At 45.6% G+C, this 25,760-nt stretch overlaps 1 protein-coding gene across 1 annotated transcript in view; it reads left to right on the top strand.

Moving 5' to 3' along the window:
* LOC149431559 (myosin-10-like) overlaps positions 1 to 25,760 on the top strand; it is a 133,291-nt gene that overhangs the window by 46,947 nt on the left and 60,584 nt on the right. Inside the window, exon 3 of the mRNA XM_089665467.1 lies at positions 2,651 to 2,807. Coding sequence (XP_089521593.1) covers positions 2,651 to 2,807 — 157 coding nt within the window. The remainder of the gene's footprint in view (positions 1 to 2,650; positions 2,808 to 25,760) is intronic.

Raw genomic sequence — 25,760 nt, 5'->3', positions numbered from 1 at the left:
GCGTACAATCTAAGGTCCCTAACCCTCAAGGGGCGTACAATCTAAGGTCCCTAACCCTCAAGGGGCGTACAATCTAAGGTCCCTAACCCTCAAGGGGCGTACAATCTAAGGTCCATAACCCTCAAGGGGAGTACAATCTAAGGTCCCTGACCCTCAAGGGGCGTCCAATCTAAGGTCCTGGACCCTCAAGGGGCGTACAATCTAAGGTTCCTAACCCTCAAGGGGCGTACAATCTAAGGTCCCTAACTCACATTCATACATACACATACTAGGGCCAATTTAGACAGGAGCCAATTTACCTACCAGCATGTCTTTGGACTGAGAGGAAACCGGAGTACCCAGAGAAAACCCACACAGGCACAGGGAGAACATGCAAACTCCAGGCAGGTGGTGCCGTGATTGGGATTCGAACTAACAACCTGAGTACTGCCAGGCGGCGGTGATAACCACTGTGCTGTTCTATCTGATGACCTGCTTGTTAGCTGTAAATAATTTTGTTCTGGGAAGCAGGCAGGCACCATGAAGGATGTGGGCATCTGAAGCCCGCAAGTGTATATTTCCGGGATGAGGTGCTGCTGGCTATCCCAATGTGTACCTCCCAATCTCGCGCCTGCGCAGTAATGACACTGCGCGGCACAGTTGGGTTCCAACTGGTTGCCATAGCAATGGCGGCAGCGGTGAAATTTCCCGCCCTGTTGTTATGGCAATCTATCAATCAAAGGACAACCCAGGCAAGTGCAGTGGGGGAAAGTCCGTGCAATCGCGTCACTTCCGGTCTCGTAATAACGTGAGATTTCGCTATTAGACGCCCCTAGGACTCGATATCCCAGAAGCCCTAAAGACAAAATCACCTAGGTGTTCGGGACCGGAAGTGACACAGTATCAATAAAAATAAGGTGTTTAGAAAAATAAATACTCATTATTACCATTAGGGACTGTTCAGAGGGTGGGCATTGTCTTGAAAGGAACTTAAAAAAAAAAGGACTAGAACGCTGCTTTAAGTGCATTTTTTTTTAAGTGAACATTTGTATTTGATAAATTGCTGCTCAAATATTGTGTGACATAAAAAATTACAACAACCACCATTTTATTCTACAGGGCCTCTGCTTTTAGAAAATATATATTTGGGGGTTCTACATAATTTTTTAGCTAACAAATGCTGATATTTGCATGTATGCCAAAAATTGAAAAATTTTTGGCATACGGTGGGCAAGCGTTTGAAGAGGAACTGTCACTTTGCCCAAAGTGACCGTTTCTCTGCAAGGGTCATTCCCCGAACCTCGTATACTCACCTTACCTGCACTCCCTCGTGCTCTGTGGCCTGCCAGTTGCTGAGCCTGCACTCCCTCCTGCTCCGTGGCCTACCAATCGCTAAGCCTGCACTCCCTCCAGCTCCGCGGCCTGCCAAACGCTAAGCCTGCACTCCCTCCAGCTCCGCGGCCTGCCAAACGCTAAGCCTGCACTCCCTCCAGCTCCACAGCCTACCAATCGCTAAGCCTGCACTCCCTCCTGTTCCACGACCTGCCATACGCTAAGCCTGCACTCCCTCCTGCTCGTCAGCCTGCCAATCGCTAAGCCTGCACTCCCTCCAGCTCCGCAGCCTACCAATCGCTAAGCCTGCACTCCCTCCAGCTCCGCGGCCTGCCAAACGCTAAGCCTGCACTCCCTCCAGCTCCACAGCCTACCAATCGCTAAGCCTGCACTCCCTCCTGTTCCACGACCTGCCATACGCTAAGCCTGCACTCCCTCCTGCTCGTCAGCCTGCCAATCACTAAGCCTGCACTCCCTCCTGCTCCGCGGCCTGCCAGTCGCTAAGCCTGCACTCCCTCCTGCTCCTCAGCCTGCCAATCCTTAAGCCTGCACTCCCTCCTGCTCCTCAGCCTGCCAAACGCTAAGCCTGCACTCCCTCCTGCTCCACAGCCTACCAATCGCTAAGCCTGCACTCCCTCCTGATCCGCGACCTGCCATACGCTAAGCCTTCACTCCCTCCTGCTCATCAGCCTGCCAATCGCTAAGCTTGCACTCCCTCCTGCTCATCAGCCTGCCAATCGCTAAGCTTGCACTCCCTCCTGCTCATCAGCCTGCCAATCGCTAAGCCTGCACTCCCTCCTGCTCCTCAGCCTGCCAATCGCTAAGCCTGCACTCCCTCCTGCTCATCAGACTGCCAATCGCTAAGCCTTCACTCCCTCCTGCTCATCAGCCTGCCAATTGCTAAGCCTGCACTACCTCCTGCTCATCAGCCTGCCAATCGCTAAGCTTGCACTCCCTCCTGCTCATCAGCCTGCCAATCGCTAAGCTTGCACTCCCTCCTGCTCCTCAGCCTGCCAATCGCTAAGCCTGCACTCCCTCCTGCTCCGCGGCCTGCCAATCGCTAAGCCTGAGCTCTGTCTCAGCACTGGTGGTAGTGGAGGAAGGGTTTTAGAGTGCAAGTAAGGTGAGTATAGGTCTTGTATGTATTTCAAATTCCCCTTCTGTTACTATCCTCCAATATTGGGAAGCACATGCTGATCCAGCAGCCGTTGTCGGATCTCCTAATTACACTGCGATTTTATTGCGGATGTCATCTCAGCGCTGATTACATTACCCATTGACTGTACTAAGAGGTTCAATTGGGATTTTAATTACAGTTATTTTCTGTCTTGGTGTCTAGACGTACTCCGGCTTGTTCTGCGTGGTGATCAACCCCTATAAGAACCTCCCCATCTACTCTGAGAACATCATCGAGATGTACCGCGGCAAGAAACGCCACGAGATGCCGCCACATATCTACGCCATATCGGAGTCCGCCTACCGCTGCATGCTGCAAGGTGAGCCTGGGAATAATGTTGCTCAGATTCATGATACGCTTCTTTCGTGTGAACATGGGAAATAAAACCGTTTGTAAAGATGGCGTCCAGGTGACGCAAAGAATATTTCAGAGGTGACTTGGCTGTCTGATGGCTTGACCCCCAAGTTGGAGGTCTGTCATACTCCGCGGCTTCCCACAATGCAATGCAAGTGCTTCCCTATTGGCACCTGAGCTGCCTGCTTTCTGAGTTCCTGGGGTGGGCAGGTGATTGATCCGTGACTTGGAGCTCAAGTCAACATTTGCATATGGAGTGCCACCAATTGTAAGGTCTGCTTAGTAGAGCTTCTTCTGGTATTGGTGGGATGAAGAACCTGGCATTGCTGCAGATTTAATGACAGGTCCACTTATTTCATTTTGGACCTAACAGAGAATGGTTAGAACCTCTGGCCCATTCAGATTTATCTTTACTTCCTGTCTTGTAGGAACAACAGGAATTCCAAGGAAAACCCTTGAATGGGAGGCAATGGCAACAAATCAACATTCTGGACTTTCCCTCAGTTTTCATTCTCAGGGACTATGGTCACTAGGATCTGCCCATTGGAATAGATGGCAATAAAAACATTACAGGGTTTCTAACTTTTACTCACCCCATCCAAACCAAAAATAAAAACCGTTTTGGTTTCGATGCATTTAAATTATATTGAAACCCAAGAACAGAATTTTAAAATAATTGAGCTTAGATATGATGGCTGCGTTTGTTTTCTTTTTTCAGACTAACAGCAAAAATATACCTGTTGATTCTTCCATAAATGCCAGATCCTTGTTATTTCTGTGTGCTGAATTAAAATCTCAAACAATGCTACCTTGCTTCTGTAAACTACTTATCCCATCAACCCCCATGTAATGGAGATGAAGACATGTTAGATGCCCAGCTTGTGTGACAACAATGGCGCCTACCATAGATACAGAGGAGGTGTGAGCGTTGTCACCTTAAGACAGGAAGTGTGTTTTTGGGAGGATCACAAGGTCAAAAATAAAATAAAAAAATAAAAAAAAAAGGAAAAAATTTAAAAAAAAAAAGAAAACTAGTACTGATGAGCTGCAATATTGTTTTGGGGTTTAAATGCATGTTGTTGTTATCATCATTGTTGTTGTTATTTGTAGCAGATTATTAATAATAATAATAATAATAATAATAATAATTATTATTATTATTATTATACACTTTATTGATAGTAGTGGAAGTTGTAGTACAGGCGTACCTCGGTTTACGACTTTAATGCTTTCTTCGGGATGTTTCGTAGTGTGAAAAATTCGTAATTCCCATAGGAATGCATTGAAAACCAATTAATCTGTTCCAGAGATCAGAAGAAAGTAAAAAAAAAAAAAGGTGGTTTACCTGTTCAAAACTCTTTTTATGAAGTACACTTTAAAGGCATAAATACTGTACAGGGACATGATTACAAAAAAGTTTGTAAATGCTTTGAAAACCAATCAATCCGTTCCAGAGGTCAGAAAATCAAAAAAAAGTAAGAAAAAAAGTCTTATCTGTTCAAAACTCTTTATGAAGTGCACTTTAAAGGCACGGGGCCGGCACTATAAATGCTTTGTATTGCAAAAAAAATTTGAAAACTGAGGCATTATTTTCAATGGGTTTTCATTCGTAAACCGAAAATTACGTTAACCGAGGCGTTTGTAAACCGAGGTACGGCTGTATATTTAAAAGTATTGATTGTTTTATTATTATATGTTTAATGATAATGATGATGATCATTATCAATGTCACAATAAAATGTATAATAATAATAATAAAAATGTATAATAAAAAAAAAAAAACTATCAATACTGCTAAAAATAATACTAAAACTTCCACTACTTTCAAAGTGTACAATAATATTAATAAAAATGTATATTAATAAAGCTATTATTACTTTTAAAAATAATACTCAAACTTCCACTACTATCAATAATGTGTATAACAACAACGTGCATCGATAAGTATAATATTAACAATCCTAATACAACTAATAATAAAAAATCATATTGACATTTTATTATTATTATTCATACATGTTATTAATATATTTTTACACTTTATTAAAATTTTATGAGTAGTGTTTTTATGTAGTAGTTTTATTATGATTATTAATATAGTTATTTATACATTTTATTATTATAATACATTTTATTGCTAGTAATGGTAGATTTAGTGCTATTTTTAGCAGGATTAATAGTTTTATTATTAGTATTATACACTTTTTATTACTAGTAGTAGTTGTGGTTTTATTGTTAGTATTATGCACTTTATTACTAGTAGTAGTTGTGGTTTTATTATTGGTTTTATACACTTTATTACTAGTAGTAGTTGTGGTTTTATTATTGGTTTTTTACACTTTATTACTAGTAGTAGTTGTGGTTTTATTATTGGTTTTGTGCACTTTATTACTAGTAGTAGTTGTAGTTTTATTATTGGTTTTGTGCACTTTATTACTAGTAGTAGTTGTAGTTTTATTATTGGTTTTATGCACTTTATTACTAATAGTAGTTGTGGTTTTATTATTGGTTTTATACACTCCAATGATCAGGGCCCTCCTAACCCTCTTGTATTGAACTGTATTGTTGCTGTATTGTCTCCCGTTATATTGTAAAGCGCTGAGCAAACTTTTGGCGCCATAAATCCTGTATAATAATAATAATAATAATAGTATTATACACTTTATTACTAGTAGTAGTTGTGGTTTTATTATTGGTTTTATACACTTTATTACTAGTAGTAGTTGTGGTTTTATTATTGGTTTTATACACTTTATTACTAGTAGTAGTTGTGGTTTTATTGTTAGTATTATACACTTTATTACTAGTAGTAGTTGTGGTTTTATTATTGGTTTTATACACTTCCAGGATCAGAACCCTCCTATCCCTCTTGTATTGAACTGTATTGTTGCTGTACTGTCTCCCATTATATTGTAAAGTGCTGAGCAAACTGTTGGCGCCATATAAATACTGTATAATAATAATAATAATAGTATTATGCGCTTTATTACTAGTAGTAGTTGTAGTTTTATTATTGGTTTTATACACTCCCAGGATCAGGCCCCCCTATCCCTCTTGTATTGATCTGTATTGTTGCTGTATTGTCTCCCTTTATATTGTAAAGTGCTGAGCAAACTGTTGGTGTTATATAAATCCTGTATAATAATAATAATAGTATTATACACTTTATTACTAGTAGTAGTTGTGGTTTTATTATTAGTTTTATACACTTTATAACTACTAGTAGTTGTAGTTTTATTATTGGTTTTATACACTTTATTACTAGTAGTAGTTGTGGTTTTATTATTGGTTTTATACACTTTATTACTAGTAGTAGTTGTGGTTTTATTATTCGCAGTATTAATAGCAGTTTTATCTTTATTACTGGTTATTATTATTATTATGTTACACTTTATGCTTGTAGTGTAATCAGACTAATCTCCTGTCATTGGTGTAATTGCCTCCATAATATACGGATCTGTCAGTAATACGTCTCCTGGTTTGTGTTCGTCCCCGAGGTCTGTTCATCGTCACAGGAAGAGATTTCAGCGTTGGCACGCAGACAGTTTACAGCTCGCCGTCGGTGTTTATGGGATGCGGACGTATAGCTTTCCCTTTCTGTAAACAGCGTTTAGCTTTCTGGAGGGAGCCGTCCGACATCGGGTTTTATGTTCGCGTCATTTTTATATTGGGGAGATAATTCGGGAAGACGACATGGTTAGTATGGTTAGTATACAGAGGAGTGCGATGAAGAGGTGCGTCGTGCTCTCCGGTGAAGCGGGAGGAGGCGGATTTTATCGTCTTTTGCGTTAATATTGTAAAAGATTAAATTGAACTCCAGGAACGCTGCACTGCAAGGGTTAAATTTTTTTTTTACTTCTTGTGTCCAAGGTGCCAGTAGATAACATTTGTGGCTTCCCTTAATTCTCGCTCCCGCGGTCTCCTCTTTCCAGGCAACCAGCCTCAGGCTATGGCCGCAACTATTTATTTATTTCAGGTACTTGTATAGCGCCATCAATTTACGCTGCGCTTTCCATATATACTGTTGTGACGGGAGTCACTTTGGGTGGGGGGCCCATGGAACCCAGCTCACTTTGGAGAGGTGGGGAGGCCCCGTCTCAGCTCCCCATATCCCTATTATGTGTAAGTCACCCTGTGCCTGTTAAGGGTACAGGGTGATCTATCCTAATATTGGGGTGGGGGGATTGTTGATTGTTTGGTGTCATGTGGTTGCGTCCCATTGTTCTATTGTGTTACTTGCTTGGGAGCAAACTATTATGAGATGTATGTGTTTGTGTGTATTGGCTTGGTGGGGGGTGTCCCCAGCAGCCCTCCCTCCTGATGGGACTGTCTATTGGTGTGTCTCTTGTTACTAAATGTAGATTGCCCCACCCTGTGTCATTATGCAGGGAGGGGGGTTGTTCCCTTGAATGTATATATCTTGTATCTGTGTTAAAATAAAGTAGTCTTTCCTGGTTTACTTCAAGACTGGTGTCTCCTAGTCTTGTATGGTCAGCGGTGGTGTCTGTGGTCGGTGTTCAGACAGAGAAGCGGTAGTCTAGCGGAAATACCCAAGTGCAGTCTGGGGTCGGTTCCGTTACAACTGTATTTTACATTCACATCAGTCCCTAACCCTCAAGGAGCTTACAATCTAAGGTCCCTAACTCACATTCATACATACACATACTAGGGACAATTTAGACAAGGGCCAATTCACCTACCAGCATGTCTTTGGAGAGTGGGAGGAAACCAGAGTACCCAAAGGAAACCCACGCAGGCACAGGCTATGACATCCATGCATAGAGTGCTGGACCGAGCAGCCCTGCGTTGTGAGGACGCCAAGACCCGCCCACAACCCAGAGGTGAGGAGAGGCTCCTCTTTAGGGTGACAACGCCCAGTCACTGTCTACCAATTGTGCTGCTCCGTTGTCGCATGGGATTCTGATGGAGGCTACAAAGTGACTGCTTCAACAGACCTTGTTTAGCCATGGTCCACTGGTTGTCACCATCCGGAAATCCGTCCTGAGATATGCCGTGCAGCCATCGCTGGAGTGCAATGTAGACAGGAAGCGGCTGCAAAGAAGTTTCAGGAGATCAGCAACGCTGCAAAGGAGGGACTCGAGGATTTTATTTTTAAAAATGTATTATTATTAAACTAAATGCTATCCAGTTAGGGTTTACGTTGACTCTAAGCCCGGGTTCACACTGATGCGATGCGGAATTCGTAGTGTTTTCTGTGCGAATTTCACACCGCATCAGAATCACCCCATTCATGCGAACCGCTGCAGGGGTGTATGTTAAGTTAACACCCCAGAAGCGGTCCGCAAAACGCGGTGCGATGTGCAGAATCGAATCGCATAGGTGTGAATACCCATGCAATACGATTTTAGTGCGGACTGAAAAAGGGTTCTGCATGTTTTTGGTGCGGGTGCGATTAGAGTCATACAAAATGTACGGCTTGGATCGCACCGCGCACAAATCGCATTGTACAGGAATGCGGTGCGGTTCCTGTGCGAATCCCATGCGATATACCGCACTGCATGTATGTGAACCCGGGCTTTGGGGCTTATTTACTAAAACTGGTTCACTCAGAATCTCATCCACTTCTGCAGAGAAACCAATCAGCTTCCAGGTTTTATTGCTGAAGTTGAATTGAACAAGCGGAAGTTAGAAGCTGATTGGCCGCCATGCACAGGTGGACCAGATTCTGAGTGAACCAGCTGTTAGGCTGGCTGTAGAGGGGCCGTTTATCGGCCGATAAACGAAAAATCGGTTATTGCAGCCATGGATGCTGCCACCAATGCTGACGAAAAACGGCCGTTTTTCGTGGATTTTCCAGCATGACCGATAAAAAGAAACGAGAAGATCCGCGAAAAACGGCCGACGGCATTGCCCCACTAACGGCGTAAATATCGGGCGATTTTTCATTCAGACGAAAATTCGCCCAATAAACGACCCGTCTATGGCCTGCATGAGGCTAGGTTCACACCTATGCAGGTTGTGTTTTGAGCCGTTTCTGCATTGCGTTTTTTTTTCTTCCTTTTAATCTTTCTTGTTGCTAGGCAGATTTAAAGTGCAAAACGCGGCAAAAACGCAATACATGCTTTTCTGCAGCGTTCCCGTTGAAGTCTATAGAACCGAAAACGGTTTGCGTTCAAAAAAGTCCCCGACCCTTTCCAAATAACGCACCGGGTGACAAGGCGTAAATGTGAACGTGTCCCATAGGAGATCGTGTTAAATGGGCTGTGAATTCGGCACCGCGTCCGTGTGAACGCGGGATAAAAGTCATTCTGCGTCCGCCTTGTCAGGTATGTAGCCACTCTACAGTTAGGGCTGAGCCCTGCCATAGGGGGGTTGCAGTTTGGTGGCTGTCGGCCCCCCCATTCATTACTGGGTGACTACGGGAACTGAGACGTGCTGTAGTGGGCATTTCTGGGGGGACGTGATTTGGCCTTTTCACAGCTCGCCCATTTCCTGGAGGGTAGCCAGCCGGCCCCCAGGACAGTACGGGGGGGGGGGGGGGAATAGAGAGCTGGCAGTTTAATAGAGCGTCCACTTCATGTATGCTGGACCTGCCCATTGACTGGCCAAGCCAGACGGGCATTGTGAGGTCACTCAGATCCAGACCGAATATACCCCCCACCCTGACCACCTCCCTTCCACTTCCTTCCACCCCTCCCCCACCTCCAGTGATTGCAATGTCTGGCATGCCTGGGGGGGACCATTGTCTTAACCCTTCCCATGCCAAGGCAGCAGCTGCTGTGTGCTGTGAAGTATATTGGACGTATAATGTGCAGGTTACATGGAGGGTGTGATACGAGTACATGGAGGGTGTGATACGAGTACATGGAGGGTGTGATACGAGTACATGGAGGGTGTGATACGAGTACAAGGAGGGTGTGATACGAGTACAAGGAGGGTGTGATACGAGTACAAGGAGGGTGTGATACGAGTACATGGAGGGTGTGATACAGGTTCACGTGGAGGGTGTGATACAAGTACACGTGGAGGGTGTGATACAAGTACATGGAGGGTGTGATACAAGTACATGGAGGGTGTGGTACAAGTACATGGAGGGTGTGGTACAAGTACATGGAGGGTGTGGTACAAGTACATGGAGGGTGTGGTACAAGTACATGGAGGGTGTGGTACAAGTACATGGAGGGTGTGGTACAAGTACATGGAGGGTGTGGTACAAGTACATGGAGGGTGTGGTACAAGTACATGGAGGGTGTGGTACAAGTACATGGAGGGTGTGATACAGGTTCACGTGGAGGGTGTGATACAGGTTCACGTGGAGGGTGTGATACAAGTACACGTGGAGGGTGTGATACAAGTACATGGAGGGTGTGATACAAGTACATGGAGGGTGTGATACAAGTACATGGAGGGTGTGGTACAAGTACATGGAGGGTGTGGTACAAGTACATGGAGGGTGTGGTACAAGTACATGGAGGGTGTGGTACAAGTACATGGAGGGTATGATACAAGTACATGGAGGGTGTGATACAGGTTCACGTGGAGGGTGTGATACAAGTACACGTGGAGGGTGTGATACAAGTACATGGAGGGTGTGGTACAAGTACATGGAGGGTGTGGTACAAGTACATGGAGGGTGTGGTACAAGTACATGGAGGGTGTGGTACAAGTACATGGAGGGTGTGGTACAAGTACATGGAGGGTGTGGTACAAGTACATGGAGGGTGTGGTACAAGTACATGGAGGGTGTGGTACAAGTACATGGAGGGTGTGGTACAAGTACATGGAGGGTGTGATACAAGTACATGGAGGGTGTGATACAAGTACATGGAGGGTGTGATACAAGTACATGGAGGGTGTGATACAGGTACACATGGAGGGTGTGATACAAGTACACGCGGAGGGTGTGATGCAGGAACACGCGGAGGGTGTGATGCAGGAACACGCGGAGGGTGTGATGCAGGAACACGCGGAGGGTGTGATGCAGGAACACGCGGAGGGTGTGATGCAGGTACACGCGGAGGGTGTGATGCAGGTACACGCGGAGGGTGTGATGCAGGTACACGCGGAGGGTGTGATGCAGGTAGACGCGGAGGGTGTGATGCAGGTAGACGCGGAGGGTGTGATACAAGTACATGGAGGGTGTGATATAGGTACACGTGGAGGGTGTGATACAGGTACACGTGGAGGGTGTGATACAAGTACATGGAGGGTGTGATATAGGTACACATGGAGGGTGTGATACAAGTACATGGAGGGTGTGATGCAGGTAGACGCGGAGGGTGTGATGCAGGTAGACGCGGAGGGTGTGATGCAGGTAGACGCGGAGGGTGTGATGCAGGTAGACGCGGAGGGTGTGATGCAGGTAGACGCAGGGGGTGTGATGCAGGTAGACGCGGAGGGTGTGATGCAGGTACACGCGGAGGGTGTGATACAAGTACACGCGGAGGGTGTGATGCAGGTACACGCGGAGGGTGTGATGCAGGTACACGCGGAGGGTGTGATGCAGGTACACGCGGAGGGTGTGATGCAGGTACACGCGGAGGGTGTGATACAGGTACACGCGGAGGGTGTGATGCAGGTACACGCGGAGGGTGTGATGCAGGTACATGCATATGCTTCAGGCCCACTACAGAAGGAGTCCCTGCAGGGGCAGACCCTTAATCTTCCCTCCGGCCTCCCCTCCAGTGTTGCACAGATGTACCGGCTCGTCTCCTAGACTGAAATGGATTTCTCTGATTTCTCTGCACACTGTGAGCTTCTCACAATGTTCATTAGAAGCTCCAGAAAGTCAGAGCTCCGCCTCATTTCCTGACTGGAGGACGTCCGGAATCATCTAGCCCAGGGGTCTCCAATACTTCATTTCTTTGTCTTGTAGTGATACAGGGGTTGGTGAAACCACAGAGACTGGGAGGGGGGGGGGGGGTAAGCAGACATCTGACATTTCCAGGGGTGCAGATGTTCTTCTTTTACAGACTGGGTTAGTTTTTGAATGACCTCATGAAATTGATTGTTATTGCTGACCAATGGGGGGGGGGTTATCCAGACATCTGACATTTCCAGGGGTGCAGATGTTCTTCTTTTACAGACTGGGTTAGTTTTTGAATGACCTCATGAAATTGATTGTTATTGCTGACCAATGGGGGGGGGGTTATCCAGACATCTGACATTTCCGGAAGTGTCGGATGCAGATGGACAGCGATAGATGAAGGAACAAATGTTCTTCTTTTACAGACTGGGTTAGTTTTTGAATGACTTCATGACATTTTTTTAAATTGCCGTCCAATAAGGGATGGGCTCTCTTCATTTATTCCACGTAGCTGATCTCCTGGTACATTGTCCGGCTTCTCCACCGCAGTGGTCTTCAGACAGATCTGTCGCGCGTCTCGTCACGTAATCCGGAAACATGACCGTAATCCTCTTCTAAGGCCAACTCCAGCCTGACTTTTGGTACTTAGTATTACTGATTGCTGCTTACGCCGGCCCTTCCTCATCCACGCCGTAAGCCCAGAAATGAGGGCAGAGCGTGGAGCTCAGGTGGAGCCCCGTATGTGGAAGGATTCAGGTTATCACTAGTGTCGGGCTTGACGCTCAACACGAATATCGGCCGTTCGTGTGTTTGGCGAAATCGCGAACAATAAGGGTACTGCCTCTGACAGTTCATTGTGATTGGCCAAAGCGATGCACCTGACCACAGGTCAGATGATGTCACAAGGGGGAGGGGTCACATCACTGGGTGGCCCCACCCCGTAGATATTTAAGAACTGTCAGGCCAGCACAGCTGTCAGACGGCGGGAGCCAGCGTTGAGAGCTGAACCCCCTCCTTTTTTTTTTTTGTCCTTTTTTCGGGTCGGCACACATAGTGATTGACGTTGGATCTACTTTGGGGGACATTTTTAAAATGTATGTTTTTAATAACGGACTTGTTGAAGACTGTCTTCTGTCATCTTTTACACTACACTTTCTTTGTGAATGAGTACCATGTACCCCATACTCATTCACATGGGGGGGAATCTAGGAGCCTCCTTTGTTAAAGTTAAAATTGCTTTGGCCAATCACAATGCACTGCCAGGGTGAACAGGCCGCCTAACGCCCTTAACGTTCGTGTGCAACACACGAACGGCCCATGTTCGAGTCGAACTTACGTTTGACTCCAGCATAAAGCCCAACCAGGGGCGGACTGACAACTCATGGGGCCCCCGGGCAATAGGGTATCATGGGGCCCCTGTGTCCTTGCCTAAACTTGAAAAAGCCTATGAAAAAGGTACCAGGGGCATCTCATGGGGCCCCCTACTGACCCGGGGCCCTCGGGCAGTGCCCGAGTTTCCAAATGGTCAGTCCGCCCCTGAGCCCAACCCTATTTTTTCCATTTTTTCCATCAAATTCAAACTGCTAACTCTGACCTACAAAGACATTCACAACGCCGCCCCAAACTTCCTAACTGACCTGATACGCAAATACTACCCTACCCGTGCCCTCCGCTCCTCACAGGACCTCCTACTCTCTAGCTCCCTGGTCTCCTCCTCCCACGCCCGATTGCAGGATTTCTCCAGGACTTCCCCCATCCTCTGGAACTCACTACCCCAATCCATCAGACTGTCACCTACCCTCCTCACCTTCAGGCGCACCCTGAAAACCCACCTCTTCAGGGAAGCCTAACCTACCCTCACCTAACAACTGATGACCACCACTCCATCCTCCACAGCCATTTCCTCCTGTACTTTCCCCTCCCTCCTAGATTGTAAGCTCGAAAGAGCAGGGCCCTCGAACCCCTCGTGTATTGTATTGTTACTGTCTTGTCTCTTGTTCTGTCCCCCTTGCTACTGTACAGCGCTGAGCATACCCTTTGGCGCTATATAAATACTGTATAATAATAATAATATGTTCGATACAATCAGACAGCTGTGCTAAGAGTCTGCAGGAGCCTGACATTGCACCTGGGATCTTCTGATCTCAGGTGCAATGCTCTGCAGGTTCCAGGAACAAAAGTGCAATTTTTTTTTTTAACCTGCAAAAATATGTGCATTTATTATGTAGTAAAAATCTGAACTTGGCCTTTAATAGCCATTTAAAGACTGGGTGGGAAGGGGTTAAATGTAACCGATTATGTAACAAGTTAAAAGTGTACTGACAGTGCTGCAAAGTTGATTGATGACGATGTACAGATCCACACGCTGCAGAAGATTGTCACCAATTGATCCCAGCTGTGCGAATCAACTTTTCACTGGTTACATAATCTGCTGCATTGAATGACTCACGCTGGGAACAATTAGAGGGATTTTTGTTACGTTGTAGAAGCGGGGAACGTATGTATCGCTAAGCAGAGGAATTACAAGTCATTGAAGATGTTTGTAAACAAAACTTCGCTACAATTTGTCTCGGAGACATCAATATTGGCAACATTGATTATCATTGTAGACGTGCTCTGATTATAGGTCAGGGGTAGGCAACCTGCGCCTCTCTAGCTGTTGTGGAACTACATTTCCCATGAGGCATTGCAAAGATTACAAAACTGACAGTTACAGCTATGACTTGCAGAGGCATGATGGAACTTGTAGTCCTGCAACAGCTGGAGAGCCGCAGGTTGCCTACCCCTGTTATAGGTGTAGTGCTGTACGGACAAGCCGTACCTGGACTGAAATTCGGCTGGTTCAGCAGGGACTGGCTGAGTTTCATTCCCTGGTTGTACAGAAGTTGATCTACTGATTGACTTCGGTGCAACCATCCTGTTGGGTTTTTTTCTGAACGGTCAATGTCACCCTCTATAGCATGCAGCATTGATCATTGTATTCTGCTGGGTGGGAAGGCTTCCTGCTGTGAGAACACAATAGCACAGCGGGAGTGATTACCCCGTTCACCCTAAATGTGCCGATTTCCCCCACCCATATATTCATCATGTATGGCCTGCCATAGTGTGTTAGAGCCATTCCAGCCTTTTCCAACACCAATAGGGTGACATCCCTCAGAAGACGTTCTGTAGGACGAAACGCATAAGGGTGGAGCTAAGCTGTGGCATCATCACACCTGCTCAGACAGGCAGCTTCTGGCAGTGTTTTGCCTGGTTTATTTTCCTCACTTGTATTTACCAGCTTTTTTTTTTTTTTTTCACTATAGCTCCAAGAAGGAGCTGTCATTCTCACCTCCACTAAGGGAAGCTATACTGCATTCTCTATATCTGGTCTCCCCAGACCCTGCATTCACTATATCTGGTCTGCCAGAACCCTGCATTCTCTATATCTGGTCTCCCCGGGCCTTGCATTCTCTATATCTGGTCTCCCCGGACCCTGCATTCTCTGTATCTGGTCTCCCCGGGCCCTGCATTCTCTGTATCTGGTCTCCCCAGACCCCGCATTCACTATATCCGGTCTCCCCAGACCCCGCATTTACTATATCTGCTCTCCCTGGACCCTGCATTCACTATATCCGGTCTCCCCGGACCCTGCATTCACTATATCCGGTCTCCCCGGACCCTGCATTCACTATATCCGCTCTCCCCCGTCCCCGCATTCACTATATCCGGTCTCCCCGGACCCTGCATTCACTATATCCGGTCTCCCCGGACCTTGCATTCACTATATCCGGTCTCCCCGGACCCTGCATTCACAATATCCGGTCTCCCCGGACCCTGCATTCACTATATCAGGTCTCCCCGGACCCTGCATTCACTATATCCGGTCTCCCCGGACCCTGCATTCACTATATCTGGTCTCCCCGGACCCCGCATTCACTATATCCGGTCTCCCCGGACCCTGCATTCACTATATCCGGTCTCCCCGGACCCCGCATTCACTATATCCGGTCTCCCCGGACCCCGCATTCACTATATCCGGTCTCCCCGGACCCCGCATTCACTATATCCGCTCTCCCCGGACCCTGCATTCACTATATCCGCTCTCCCCGGACCCCGCATTCACTATATCCGCTCTCCCCGGACCCCGCATTCACTATATCCGCTCTCCCCGGACCCCGCATTCACTATATCTGGTCACCCAGGACCCTGCATTCACTATATCCGCTCTCCCAGGACCCCGCATTCACTATATCTGGTCACCCAGGACCCTGCATTCACTATATCTGGTCTCCCCGGACCCCGCATTCACTATATCCGCTCTCCCAGGACCCCGCATTCACTATATCTGGTCTCTCACAGTACACAGAACATGGAAATGCAATTATTTTTGTAAATATAAACTGCGAAATACCTTTTCTCATCAGCAGTATATAGCAGTCTTGTGGCTTCTATCAGTGTCCAGCAGAGCACTCGTTATAGCTTGTATAAGGAGTTTTTCATTCTCCCCTGTTTGTCCTATGAGGCTGCATAACCCCTGACCCTCTGTCTGGACAGTGCTGATTGGCCCTGTGCTGATTACATGCACTCTCCCAAGAATAAAAAACTGTCTAGCAATATGCACCAAACTGAGCATGTTCAGCTTGCCCCCAGTGCTCTGTTCTATCAGCAGATGGATTGTGGGCAGTAGAAGAAGGGGAGAATCAGAGAAGACAGGATCAAACAACCTTTTTACACAATGCGGAGGATTAACCCCTTAGGTTCCACAGTGAGTATAACAAGCATGTTTTACTGCATCTACTGACTGATTGTACCGTTGTGGGTTTTTATACCACTTTAAGTTAGCTGCAGCTCTATGATGGGGGTGATACGTTTCTCGCTTCTTAAATGTTGTAGTACTGTAGCTAAAATATTTACTTCTGAAGGGCTGCAACATGCCCATTCTTTTTTCCCTGTAGTAAAGCTTCTGCAGAGATTTTGCCTCACTTCCTGCCTTGTCACCTGGAAAGGACGTGGGAGGAAATATCCCCATTGGGGACATGGGCAACAGTAAAAATCTAACAAATTCAAACCTTTCCCCCCTCCATCCCAATCTAGATCAGGGTTTCTCAACCAGGTTTTGATGGAACTCTAGAGTTCCTCCAGAGGTTGCTAGGGGTTCCAATGTAAGGAACATTCTTCCCGCTGACCACCAATGTAAGGGACATTCTTCCCACTGACCACCAATGTAAGGGACATTCTTCCCACTGACCCCCAATGTAAGGGACATTCTTCCCACTGACCTCCAATGTAAGGGACATTCTTCCCGCTGACCACCAATGTAAGGGACATTCTTCCCACTGACCACCAATGTAAAGGACATTCTTCCCACTGACCCCCAATGTAAAGGACATTCTTCCCAATGGCCACAAGTGTGAGGAGCATTCTTCCCACTGACTATCACACTAATGTACCATGGGTTGTAGATATAGTCATTTGTAGGTTCCCAAGGCCGAAAAGGGTAGCCTGAAGTTTGCATGTTCTCCCTGTGCCTGCGTGGGTTTCCTCCGGGTACTCCAGTTTCCTCCCACACTCCAAAAACATGCTAGTAGGTTAATTGGCTCCTATCTAAATTGGCCCTAGTATGTGTGTGTATGAATGTCAGTTAGTGACCTTAGATTGTACGCTCCTTGAGGGTTAGGGACTGATATGAATGTGTAATAAATATGAAAAGGTGCTGCGTAAATTGAGGGCGCTATATAAGTACCTGTAATAAATGCGTAAATAAATATTTAAAGGGTTCCTCTGTGTTGAAAAGTTTGAGAAAGGCTATTCTAGGTGGATCTGGTGGAATGAGCAGGTAGAGCATCAGGAATCTGGTGGAATGAGCAGGTAGAGCATCGGGAATCTGGTGGAATAAGCAGGTAGAGCATCGGGGATCTGGTGGAATGAGCAGGTAGAGCATCGGGGATCTGGTGGAATGAGCAGGTAGAGCATCGGGGATCTGGTGGAATGAGCAGGTAGAGCATCGGGGATCTGGTGGAATGAGCAGGTAGAGCATCGGGGATCTGGTGGAATGAGCAGGTAGAGCATCGGGGATCTGGTGGAATGAGCAGGTAGAGCATCGGGGATCTGGTGGAATGAGCAGGTAGAGCATCGGGGATCTGGTGGAATGAGCAGGTAGAGCATCGAGGATCTGGTGGAATGAGCAGGCAGAGCATCGGGAATCTGGTGGAATGAGCAGGCAGAGCATCGGGAATCTGGCGGAATGAGCAGGCAGAGCATCGGGGATCTGGCGGAATGAGCAGGTAGAGCATCGGGAATCTGGCGGAATGAGCAGGTAGAGCATCGGGGATCTGGCGGAATGAGCAGGCAGAGCATCGGGAATCTGGCGGAATGAGCAGGCAGAGCATCGGGGATCTGGCGGAATGAGCAGGTAGAGCATCGGGAATCTGGCGGAATGAGCAGGTAGAGCATCGGGGATCTGGCGGAATGAGCAGGTAGAGCATCGGGAATCTGGCGGAATGAGCAGGTAGAGCATCGGGAATCTGGCGGAATGAGCAGGTAGAGCATCGGGGATCTGGCGGAATGAGCAGGCAGAGCATCGGGGATCTGGTGGAATGAGCAGGCAGAGCATCGGGGATCTTGTGGAATGAGCAGGCAGAGCATCGGGGATCTGGTGGAATGAGCAGGCAGAGCATCGGGGAGCTGTTCTCTCTCGGAGTCTCTCTTTAGAAATGCCTTCTGGCTTTTACATCGGTTGTATCGGTTCCTGCAACTTTTTTTTTTAATTGTCCATGCTTGAGTTAAGCAACGACAGAAGGAAAGAGTAGGGGCCCATCCAAGTATTAAGGTCTGCAGAATGAGAACCAAATGTGTCCGTATTTCTTGATATCCTTCCAGCCTATTTGTGCAGATCTAAAGCAGCTTTTCAAACAAAAGTCCTCCTGGCATCATTTGAAGTCCTCGCCTCCACCGAACGATAAGACTCCGGTGCTGCATGGAAACGTCATGATAGATCGCCAGTCTGCTTCGCTTTTATGAAGTCTTGTTGTCCTGATCCATGGAGACGGAATGATATAGACTCTGGAAAGATGTTCAATACCTGCTTGGATCCTGTTAGCATGACGGATGGGCCTCCACTATAATTGGAAATTATTGGTGAAAATAGCTGCCTCCTGCAACTTCTGCTTAAAGCGGAACTATTCTGCTTCTGAGCACCACAAACCAAAAAGGCTGTTTAATTCATTTATAATATTCAAAGCAAACTCTCCCATCCAGCCATGTCTCCATTCTTTATTTTGGTGAGAAATCACTGTTTGAAAAACACCCCCCTAGCAATTTTGGTTGCAGCCTTGTAGGGGGGGATGATTCATGTAGGGAAGTGCAAATCATATCGCGCGGCACCAGGCAGGTGGCTTTCCTTTCCTTTTTCCCTTTTCCTTTCCCTTTATCTTTCCTTTTTTTCTTTCTCCTTTTTTTCTTTCTCCTTTTTTCTTTCTCCTTTTTTCTTTCTCCTTTTTTCTTTCTCCTTTTTTCTTTCTCCTTTTTTCTTTTTCTTTTTTTCTTTTTTCTTTTTCCTTTTTTCTTTTTCCTTTTTTCTTTCCCTTTTTCTTTTTCCTTTTTCTTTTTTCTTTTTCCTTTCCCTTTTTCTTTTTTCTTTTTCCTTTCCCTTTTTCTTTTTTCTTTTTCCTTTCCTTTCTCCCCAGCCGTTGGCATGCAGTAGGGTTTACTTTATGTGGTGCTATTTTCAGGTCAGTTTTCAGTGCGATTGTTAAAGGTAGTTGATCATCGGTTCAGATGCGATGCAAATGTCTTCTATCCACGTCTATGCAAATCTAACTATGAATCGCATTCTATGTGAGCGGTTATCTCAGAATGCCACTATACCCTATGCCAGGGGTGTCCAAACTTTTTTCAAAGAGGGCCAGATTGGATGAAGTGAACATGGTGGAGGGCCGAACATTTTTCCGAACATTCTTTGAACCATTACAATTAAATGCAAATAAATTATTTTATGCCAAGTTAATTGCAAACGACATACTTTTCATTTCATAACATTAACATCAACTGACAGCTGAGTTTTCACAATGTATTGAAAATAAATTAAAAAAAAACTTACCTGCACTAATGTGAAGGGTGTAAAAGGTAGCTGGAGCTGAAGTCTCTGCTCGGCAGCCGGGAGGGGAAGAGAAACACACTTCACGCTGGAAGCCCGGCCCTGACGTCACCGCCCTCTGTCACTCCCAGCGCGGCGCAGTCACGCATGCGCACTGCTCTCAAGCAGAAGACTGTCTGCCACAGAAGGGAGGGGCGTGCGACAGCCGCATTTACACAGACCAGGGAGAACGCGCCGCAGTCAGGCATGCGCACTGCCCTCTGCTCTCAAGCAGAAGACTGTCTGCCATAGAAGGGAGGGCCGTGGGAGGGCCACATTACACAGAGCAGGGAGGGCTGTTGGAGAGCCGTATTAAACCGACCCCCGGGCCGTAAATGGCCCGCGGGCCGGACTTTGGACATGCCTGCCCTATGCCATGCGAGTTTGGAACGCACCGCTCCAAACCTCCACAGGACCCTTTTTCAAACTGGATCAAAATCACACAACATAGATGTGACATCCTTTGTAGAAAAAAAATGTATTTCCAGATGCCTTGCGAATTTGTGCCTTGCGGATCGCATCTGATCCGCATGAGTGTTATCCTGGACTAAAGCACCATTCACACCTGGGCGTTTTGGGATCTCAGAACGCACTACAATTGCAAAGCACAGGTTCAGGTGCCATTCTTTTCAATGGCATATAAAATGAGGCCAAAACCGCACTGTGTGAAGCTTGACGCCCAAAAAGGAGCAGGCTCTTTTCATGCGATGCGATTTGCCACGTGACAGTCATGGCAAAACCGCATTGCGTTTTAGGTGCCATTGAGAATAATGGCACCTGAACCTACATTTTGCAAGTGTAGTTATTTATTTATTTTTAATGAGGACAAGTAGATTTTTTAATAAAATGTTCACACCCCTGTTCATGTAACATTTACTTGCTGGAATCCATCTGACTTTAGCTCAGGCATGCATGTATCTTTAACTGAGAAAACCCCTCCTGAAGACTCCTGGGATGTATGATATCATTTGCCTAGGCCAGAAACCTGGAAGAAACTGAAGAAATGTAAAAAAAAAATGTAAGTAAAAATGATAGTTTTCAATCAGTTTACTAATGATAGTAGCATAAGGGTTAAAATAGCCATTGTTGATTGAGAGAATGAAGTTCCGCTTTAAAGTGGATCTAAACTCCCTCAATCAACATTAACCTCTTCACGCCGGTCCCACGCAAATGTGTGGCCTCCTGGCGTCTGGACCTAGACGCCAAGCAGCCGCACATTTGCGTTCATGTAGCAAAAAACATGTGCTGAGAGCGTGTGCCTTGCGCACTCCCAGCGCACATGTGAGGTACTCACGGAAAGGTTCCGGTCCGCTCTTTTTCGATCGGGACCTTTCCCGATCATGTGACCGGACGTGACGTCACGGCGGCCACATGACACTGAGCCATGCCCCGTCCTGACCACCTCCCGGCGCAGGAACTCCTCTTCACGATGATCCGGCGTGAAGGGGTTAACTATTTTTAATCCTTTTGATACTAGCATTGTTAAATTGAAAGGTATTTATAGCTGCTTTCTGTTTTTTGACCTAGGCAAATGATGTCCTACGTCCCAGGAGTCTTCTTGGGCATTTTTTTCTTTCATCTAGAGGAGGGACTTTCTCAGCTCAGCACTCCCTCTTACCAGCATGGCTAAGCTAAGGGCAGATGGATTCCCAGAGGTAAATGCTACATTAATCATCTGCCCTTACTCAAGATGGCCACAGCTAGAAATGCCAAGAGGTTTTTTTTCAAAGTGATTTCTCAAAAAAAAAAAAAAAAAAAAAGCTTGGAGACATGGACGGATGGGGGAGTTTACTTTGAATGTTGAAAATGAATGAAATTGTGTTTCCAATTATTGGTGCTAAAATACAGTTTAGTTCAGCTTTAACTTCTTATTTATTTTTTTTTTCCTTGGTTTGATTTCCAGAAATGACTGGAAATCTGAAGGAGTCATGACCTTATTTTGTTGTTTTCTGTTGCATGTTGGAAACTTGTGACCAATTTGCCAAGTGCTCGTTATTTCTAAAACTGTGACGTGAAAACAGAACGGGCTTCATAAAGTGTCTTAAGTGTTTCATCTCTTCCCCCCCTAAGGGAATGTGCAATTCCTATTGCCCAACGCCCGGGACATGTAGTTCTGGGCGCTGGGCAGGTAGGTTTTTTTTGCCTTTAGCCCTGCTGCGGGCAAGCAGCAGGGCTCACCTGTCAGGTGGAAGCATTTGGGCAGCAGCGCTGCCACCCGATTGCTTTCACAGAGCCCACAGTGCCCACAGTTCTCTTGATTGTTGACTTTGACACACATACACCTACCTCCTGGAGAGTGTTCTTGATCTGGCCAACTGTTGTGAAGGGTGTTTTCTTCACCAGGGAAAGAATTCTTCGGTCATCCACCACAGTTGTTTTCCGTGGTCTTCCGGGTCTTTTGGTGTTGCTGAGCTCACCGGTGCGTTCCTTCTTTTTAAGAATGTTCCAAACAGTTGTTTTGGCCACGCCTAATGTTTTTGCTATCTCTTTGATGGGTTTGTTTTGTTTTTTCAGCCTAATGATGGCTTCACTGATAGTGACAGCTCTTTGGATCTCATCTTGAGAGTTGACAGCAACAGATTCCAAATGCAAATAGCACACTTGAAATGAACTCTGGACCTTTTATCTGCTCATTGTAATTGGGATAATGAGGGAATAACACACACCTGGCCATGGAACAGCTGAGAAGCCAATTGTCCCATTACTTTTGGTCCCTTATCAAGTGGGAGGCACATATGCAAACTGTTGTAATTCCTACACCGTTCACCTGATTTGGATGTAAATACCCTCAAATTAAAGCTGACAGTCTGCAGTTAAAGCACATCTTGTTCGTTTCATTTCAAATCCATTGTGGTGGTGTATAGAGCCAAAAATGTTAGAATTGTGTCGATGTCCCAATATTTATGGACCTGACTGTAACATTTATAGGTAAAGTTGATCCAGGGAATGTCTGATTGCCTCTCAGGGGATCAGGAATTGCTGGGAATTGGATCGTGCTTTACTGTTTTTTTTTGCCTTCCTCTGGATCAACAGTGGTTATAGGATTATAACTTTTTTTTTTTCTGTGGTTGAACTGGATGGACTTTTGTCTTTTTTCAGCCAGACTAACTATGTAACTGACGTTGAAATTAAATCACCCGTCCAAGGCAAAAGTAAATCCTAAAATCATGACCTGTTAAAGGTACGCGAGAACTGAAGTAGGGACTCTAGGTTAGGTCTTTCAATAAAAGCCTTAATTTCTTAAAAAAAACAAGAGGTTGCTCATCCTAAAATTTAGGCTTAATATTTTAAATACTGCTTCAATCATTATTGCGCAAGGTCTGCCAGGACCATCTACTTGGGTGGGTGATAAGACCATAGATGAATTTGCCAGGATTGGATGTCAGATATCTGATTTACCAATAGGGTACATATAAAAATAAGTATCCAACATGATTTATTCAGTGCCCGTCCTAGTCCATCAACATATTTACTACACATCTATTTCTCAGGCAGTTGGACCAGTTGCATTTGTCCTTCTTCAGGTTTTCGTACCCCAAGTATGACAGTCAGCTTTGGGATTATAGCCAGCTCTGTACACTCAAGGATACGTTAGAACCAACCAGTAAATTTCTTAATGTCCTTATTGAAATACAGGAAGGAAGTAATACTAACATTGACTCCTGAAAAGTTTCCTGTCTTTGCTTAGGCAATATAGTGAAGCCTTTTTTTTCCTTTTCAATAGGAGCTTGGTTCAGGTGTTTCCAGTGAAGGGTTCTGTTAATTTTACATCATATAAAGAAATTTTAAAATAAATTCTTCCACCCTGGTGGTAACAGTTTGGGTGAAGGCCCTTTTCTGTTCTAGCATGACTGTGCTCCTGTGTACATAGCTAGCTCCATAAAGATATGGTTTCACCAGTTTGATGTGGAGGATCTCAAGTGTCCTGCACAGAGCCCTGACCTCAACCCTACTTAAGCTGCTTCGGAATGCTGAGAGTGAGTCAGTTCTTCATCCAGTACCTGACCTCACAAATGGGAACGAATTCCCACAGATACTCCAAAATCTAGTAAAAAGCTTACCCAGAAGAGTAAAAAGTGTTAAGTGAATCGTTCTGTTGATACTGCATCATATAAAGATATTTTAGGCCATTGTGTTCTTCCAACCTTGTGGTAACAGTTTGGGTAAAGGCCCTTTTCTGTTCTAGCATGATTGTGCCCCTGTATATAAAGCCAGCTTCATAAAGACATGGTTTGACCAGTTTTGTGTGGAGGAACTCAGGTGTCCTGCACAGAGCCCAGACCTCAACCCCACTTGTGTGGCTTTGGAATGCTGATGGTGAGCCAGATCTTCATCCAACACCTGTACCTGACCTCACCAATGAGAACAAATTCCCAAAGACATCCTCTGAAATCTTGTAGAAAGACTACCCTGAAGAGTGGAGAGTGTTATAGCTGCAAGGGAGTGACAACTCCACATTAATGCCCATGTTTATAGATTGAGAGGTTTAACAAGCTCATTGGTGGTCCAAGAACCTTTGGCTGGTATAGTGTAGATTCCTGTTGGCCACTGGTGGGATACGTAGTATTAATGGATACCGGGAGAGAACCGGTTTGGAACCTTATGGAGGAAGAGGGTTGCACTGTGTATGGTTACTATTTGTTATTTTAAGCTGTATTACTGGCTATATGGAAAAACAGTCATTTGGTACATGGATCCCATGTATGGGATGTGCCGGAATTTGGTTGAATTTTTCTGTAGGTGGTATCCAAAACAAAACCTTTTGGCTGTGGTCGGGTTTTAAAATTGCTCTAGACTAGGCTGCTGTTTCACTCTTCCAGTGCTATACGAGGTAACTATGCCGTGTGCTCCATCTGCCTTGAATTTATTTTCAACGTTCTTGTTAAAAAACGACAAACTGTAAAGCGCATCTGTTGTGAATCTTTTCTACATTTAACCACATGTTTGTCTGTAGGCCACACTGGTTGTGACCACAATGGCCAGACACCCCCTGCTTTACTACAGGTGGCCTGTGTAGAGACAGACTGTTCGGTTTATAGTTGGCTTTCAGGTCAAAGAGTCATTAATGTGTAACTGAAGGCAAGGGTAAAGCACATTTAAAAAAAGTTCTTTATTGTAATTATTGAAACTTTTGAGATGTTCTCTGTGTAAGGAACATAAGAGTTGATGGTCAAGTTAATGATGATCAAGTCAAGTTGATGATGCCAACCAGGTGCTCTTGCCCTCTCATCGATCCTTCCTTTATGAAACGTCCATGTTACCATCGCCTTTCATTCGTCACATTTCCATGCTACTGTTGTCTTAGGATGGGGATGCAGGTGAAGCTTCAGAGAAATGGGGAAGATATTGAAGAGTGAGATAAATGCACAGTGCATTCACAAAGTGTTCAGACCCCCATCACTTTTTTCAACTTTATGTTGCAGCCCTGATACTGCAGTTGTTTAAATGCATTTGTTTCTCGTTAATCTACACTATGTACCCCATAATGACAAAGTGAAAACAGAATTTTAGAATTGTTTGCAGATGTATGAAAAAGGTAAAACTGAACTATCACATTGGTATAAGTATTCAGACCCTTTGCAACAACACTTGAAATTTAGCTCAGGTGCCTTCCGTTTCTCTTGTCCGTTGCTGAGATGTTTCTACACAATGATTGGAGTCCACCTGTGGTAAAGTGAATTGATTAGAGATGACTTGGAAAGGCACTTTCCTCTCTATAAAAGGCCTCACAGCTGACAATGCATACTGTATCAGAGCAAAAGCCATGAGGTCAAGGGAACTGCCTGCAGAGCTCAGAGACAGGATTATTGCACAGGATTAAGGCACAGATCTGGGCAAGGCTACAAAAAAAGTGTGCTGCACTGAAGGTTCCCAAAAGCACAGTGACCTCCATAATTCTCAAATGGAAGACGTTTGGCACAACCAGGACTTTTCCAAGAGCTGGTCACCTGGCCAAACTGGGCAATTGGGGGAGAAGAGCCTTAGTAAGAGAGGGGACCAAGAATCCAGTGGTCACTCCAACTGAGCTCCAGAGA

This window comes from Staurois parvus, unplaced genomic scaffold, assembly GCF_062004578.1.
Source record: "Staurois parvus isolate SC_StPar_1 unplaced genomic scaffold, SC_StPar_1.0 ptg002207l, whole genome shotgun sequence".
Lineage (NCBI taxonomy): Eukaryota > Metazoa > Chordata > Amphibia > Anura > Ranidae > Staurois > Staurois parvus.
Note: the sequence above shows the minus strand (reverse complement) of the source record. Positions and strands in the feature narration are given on the sequence as shown.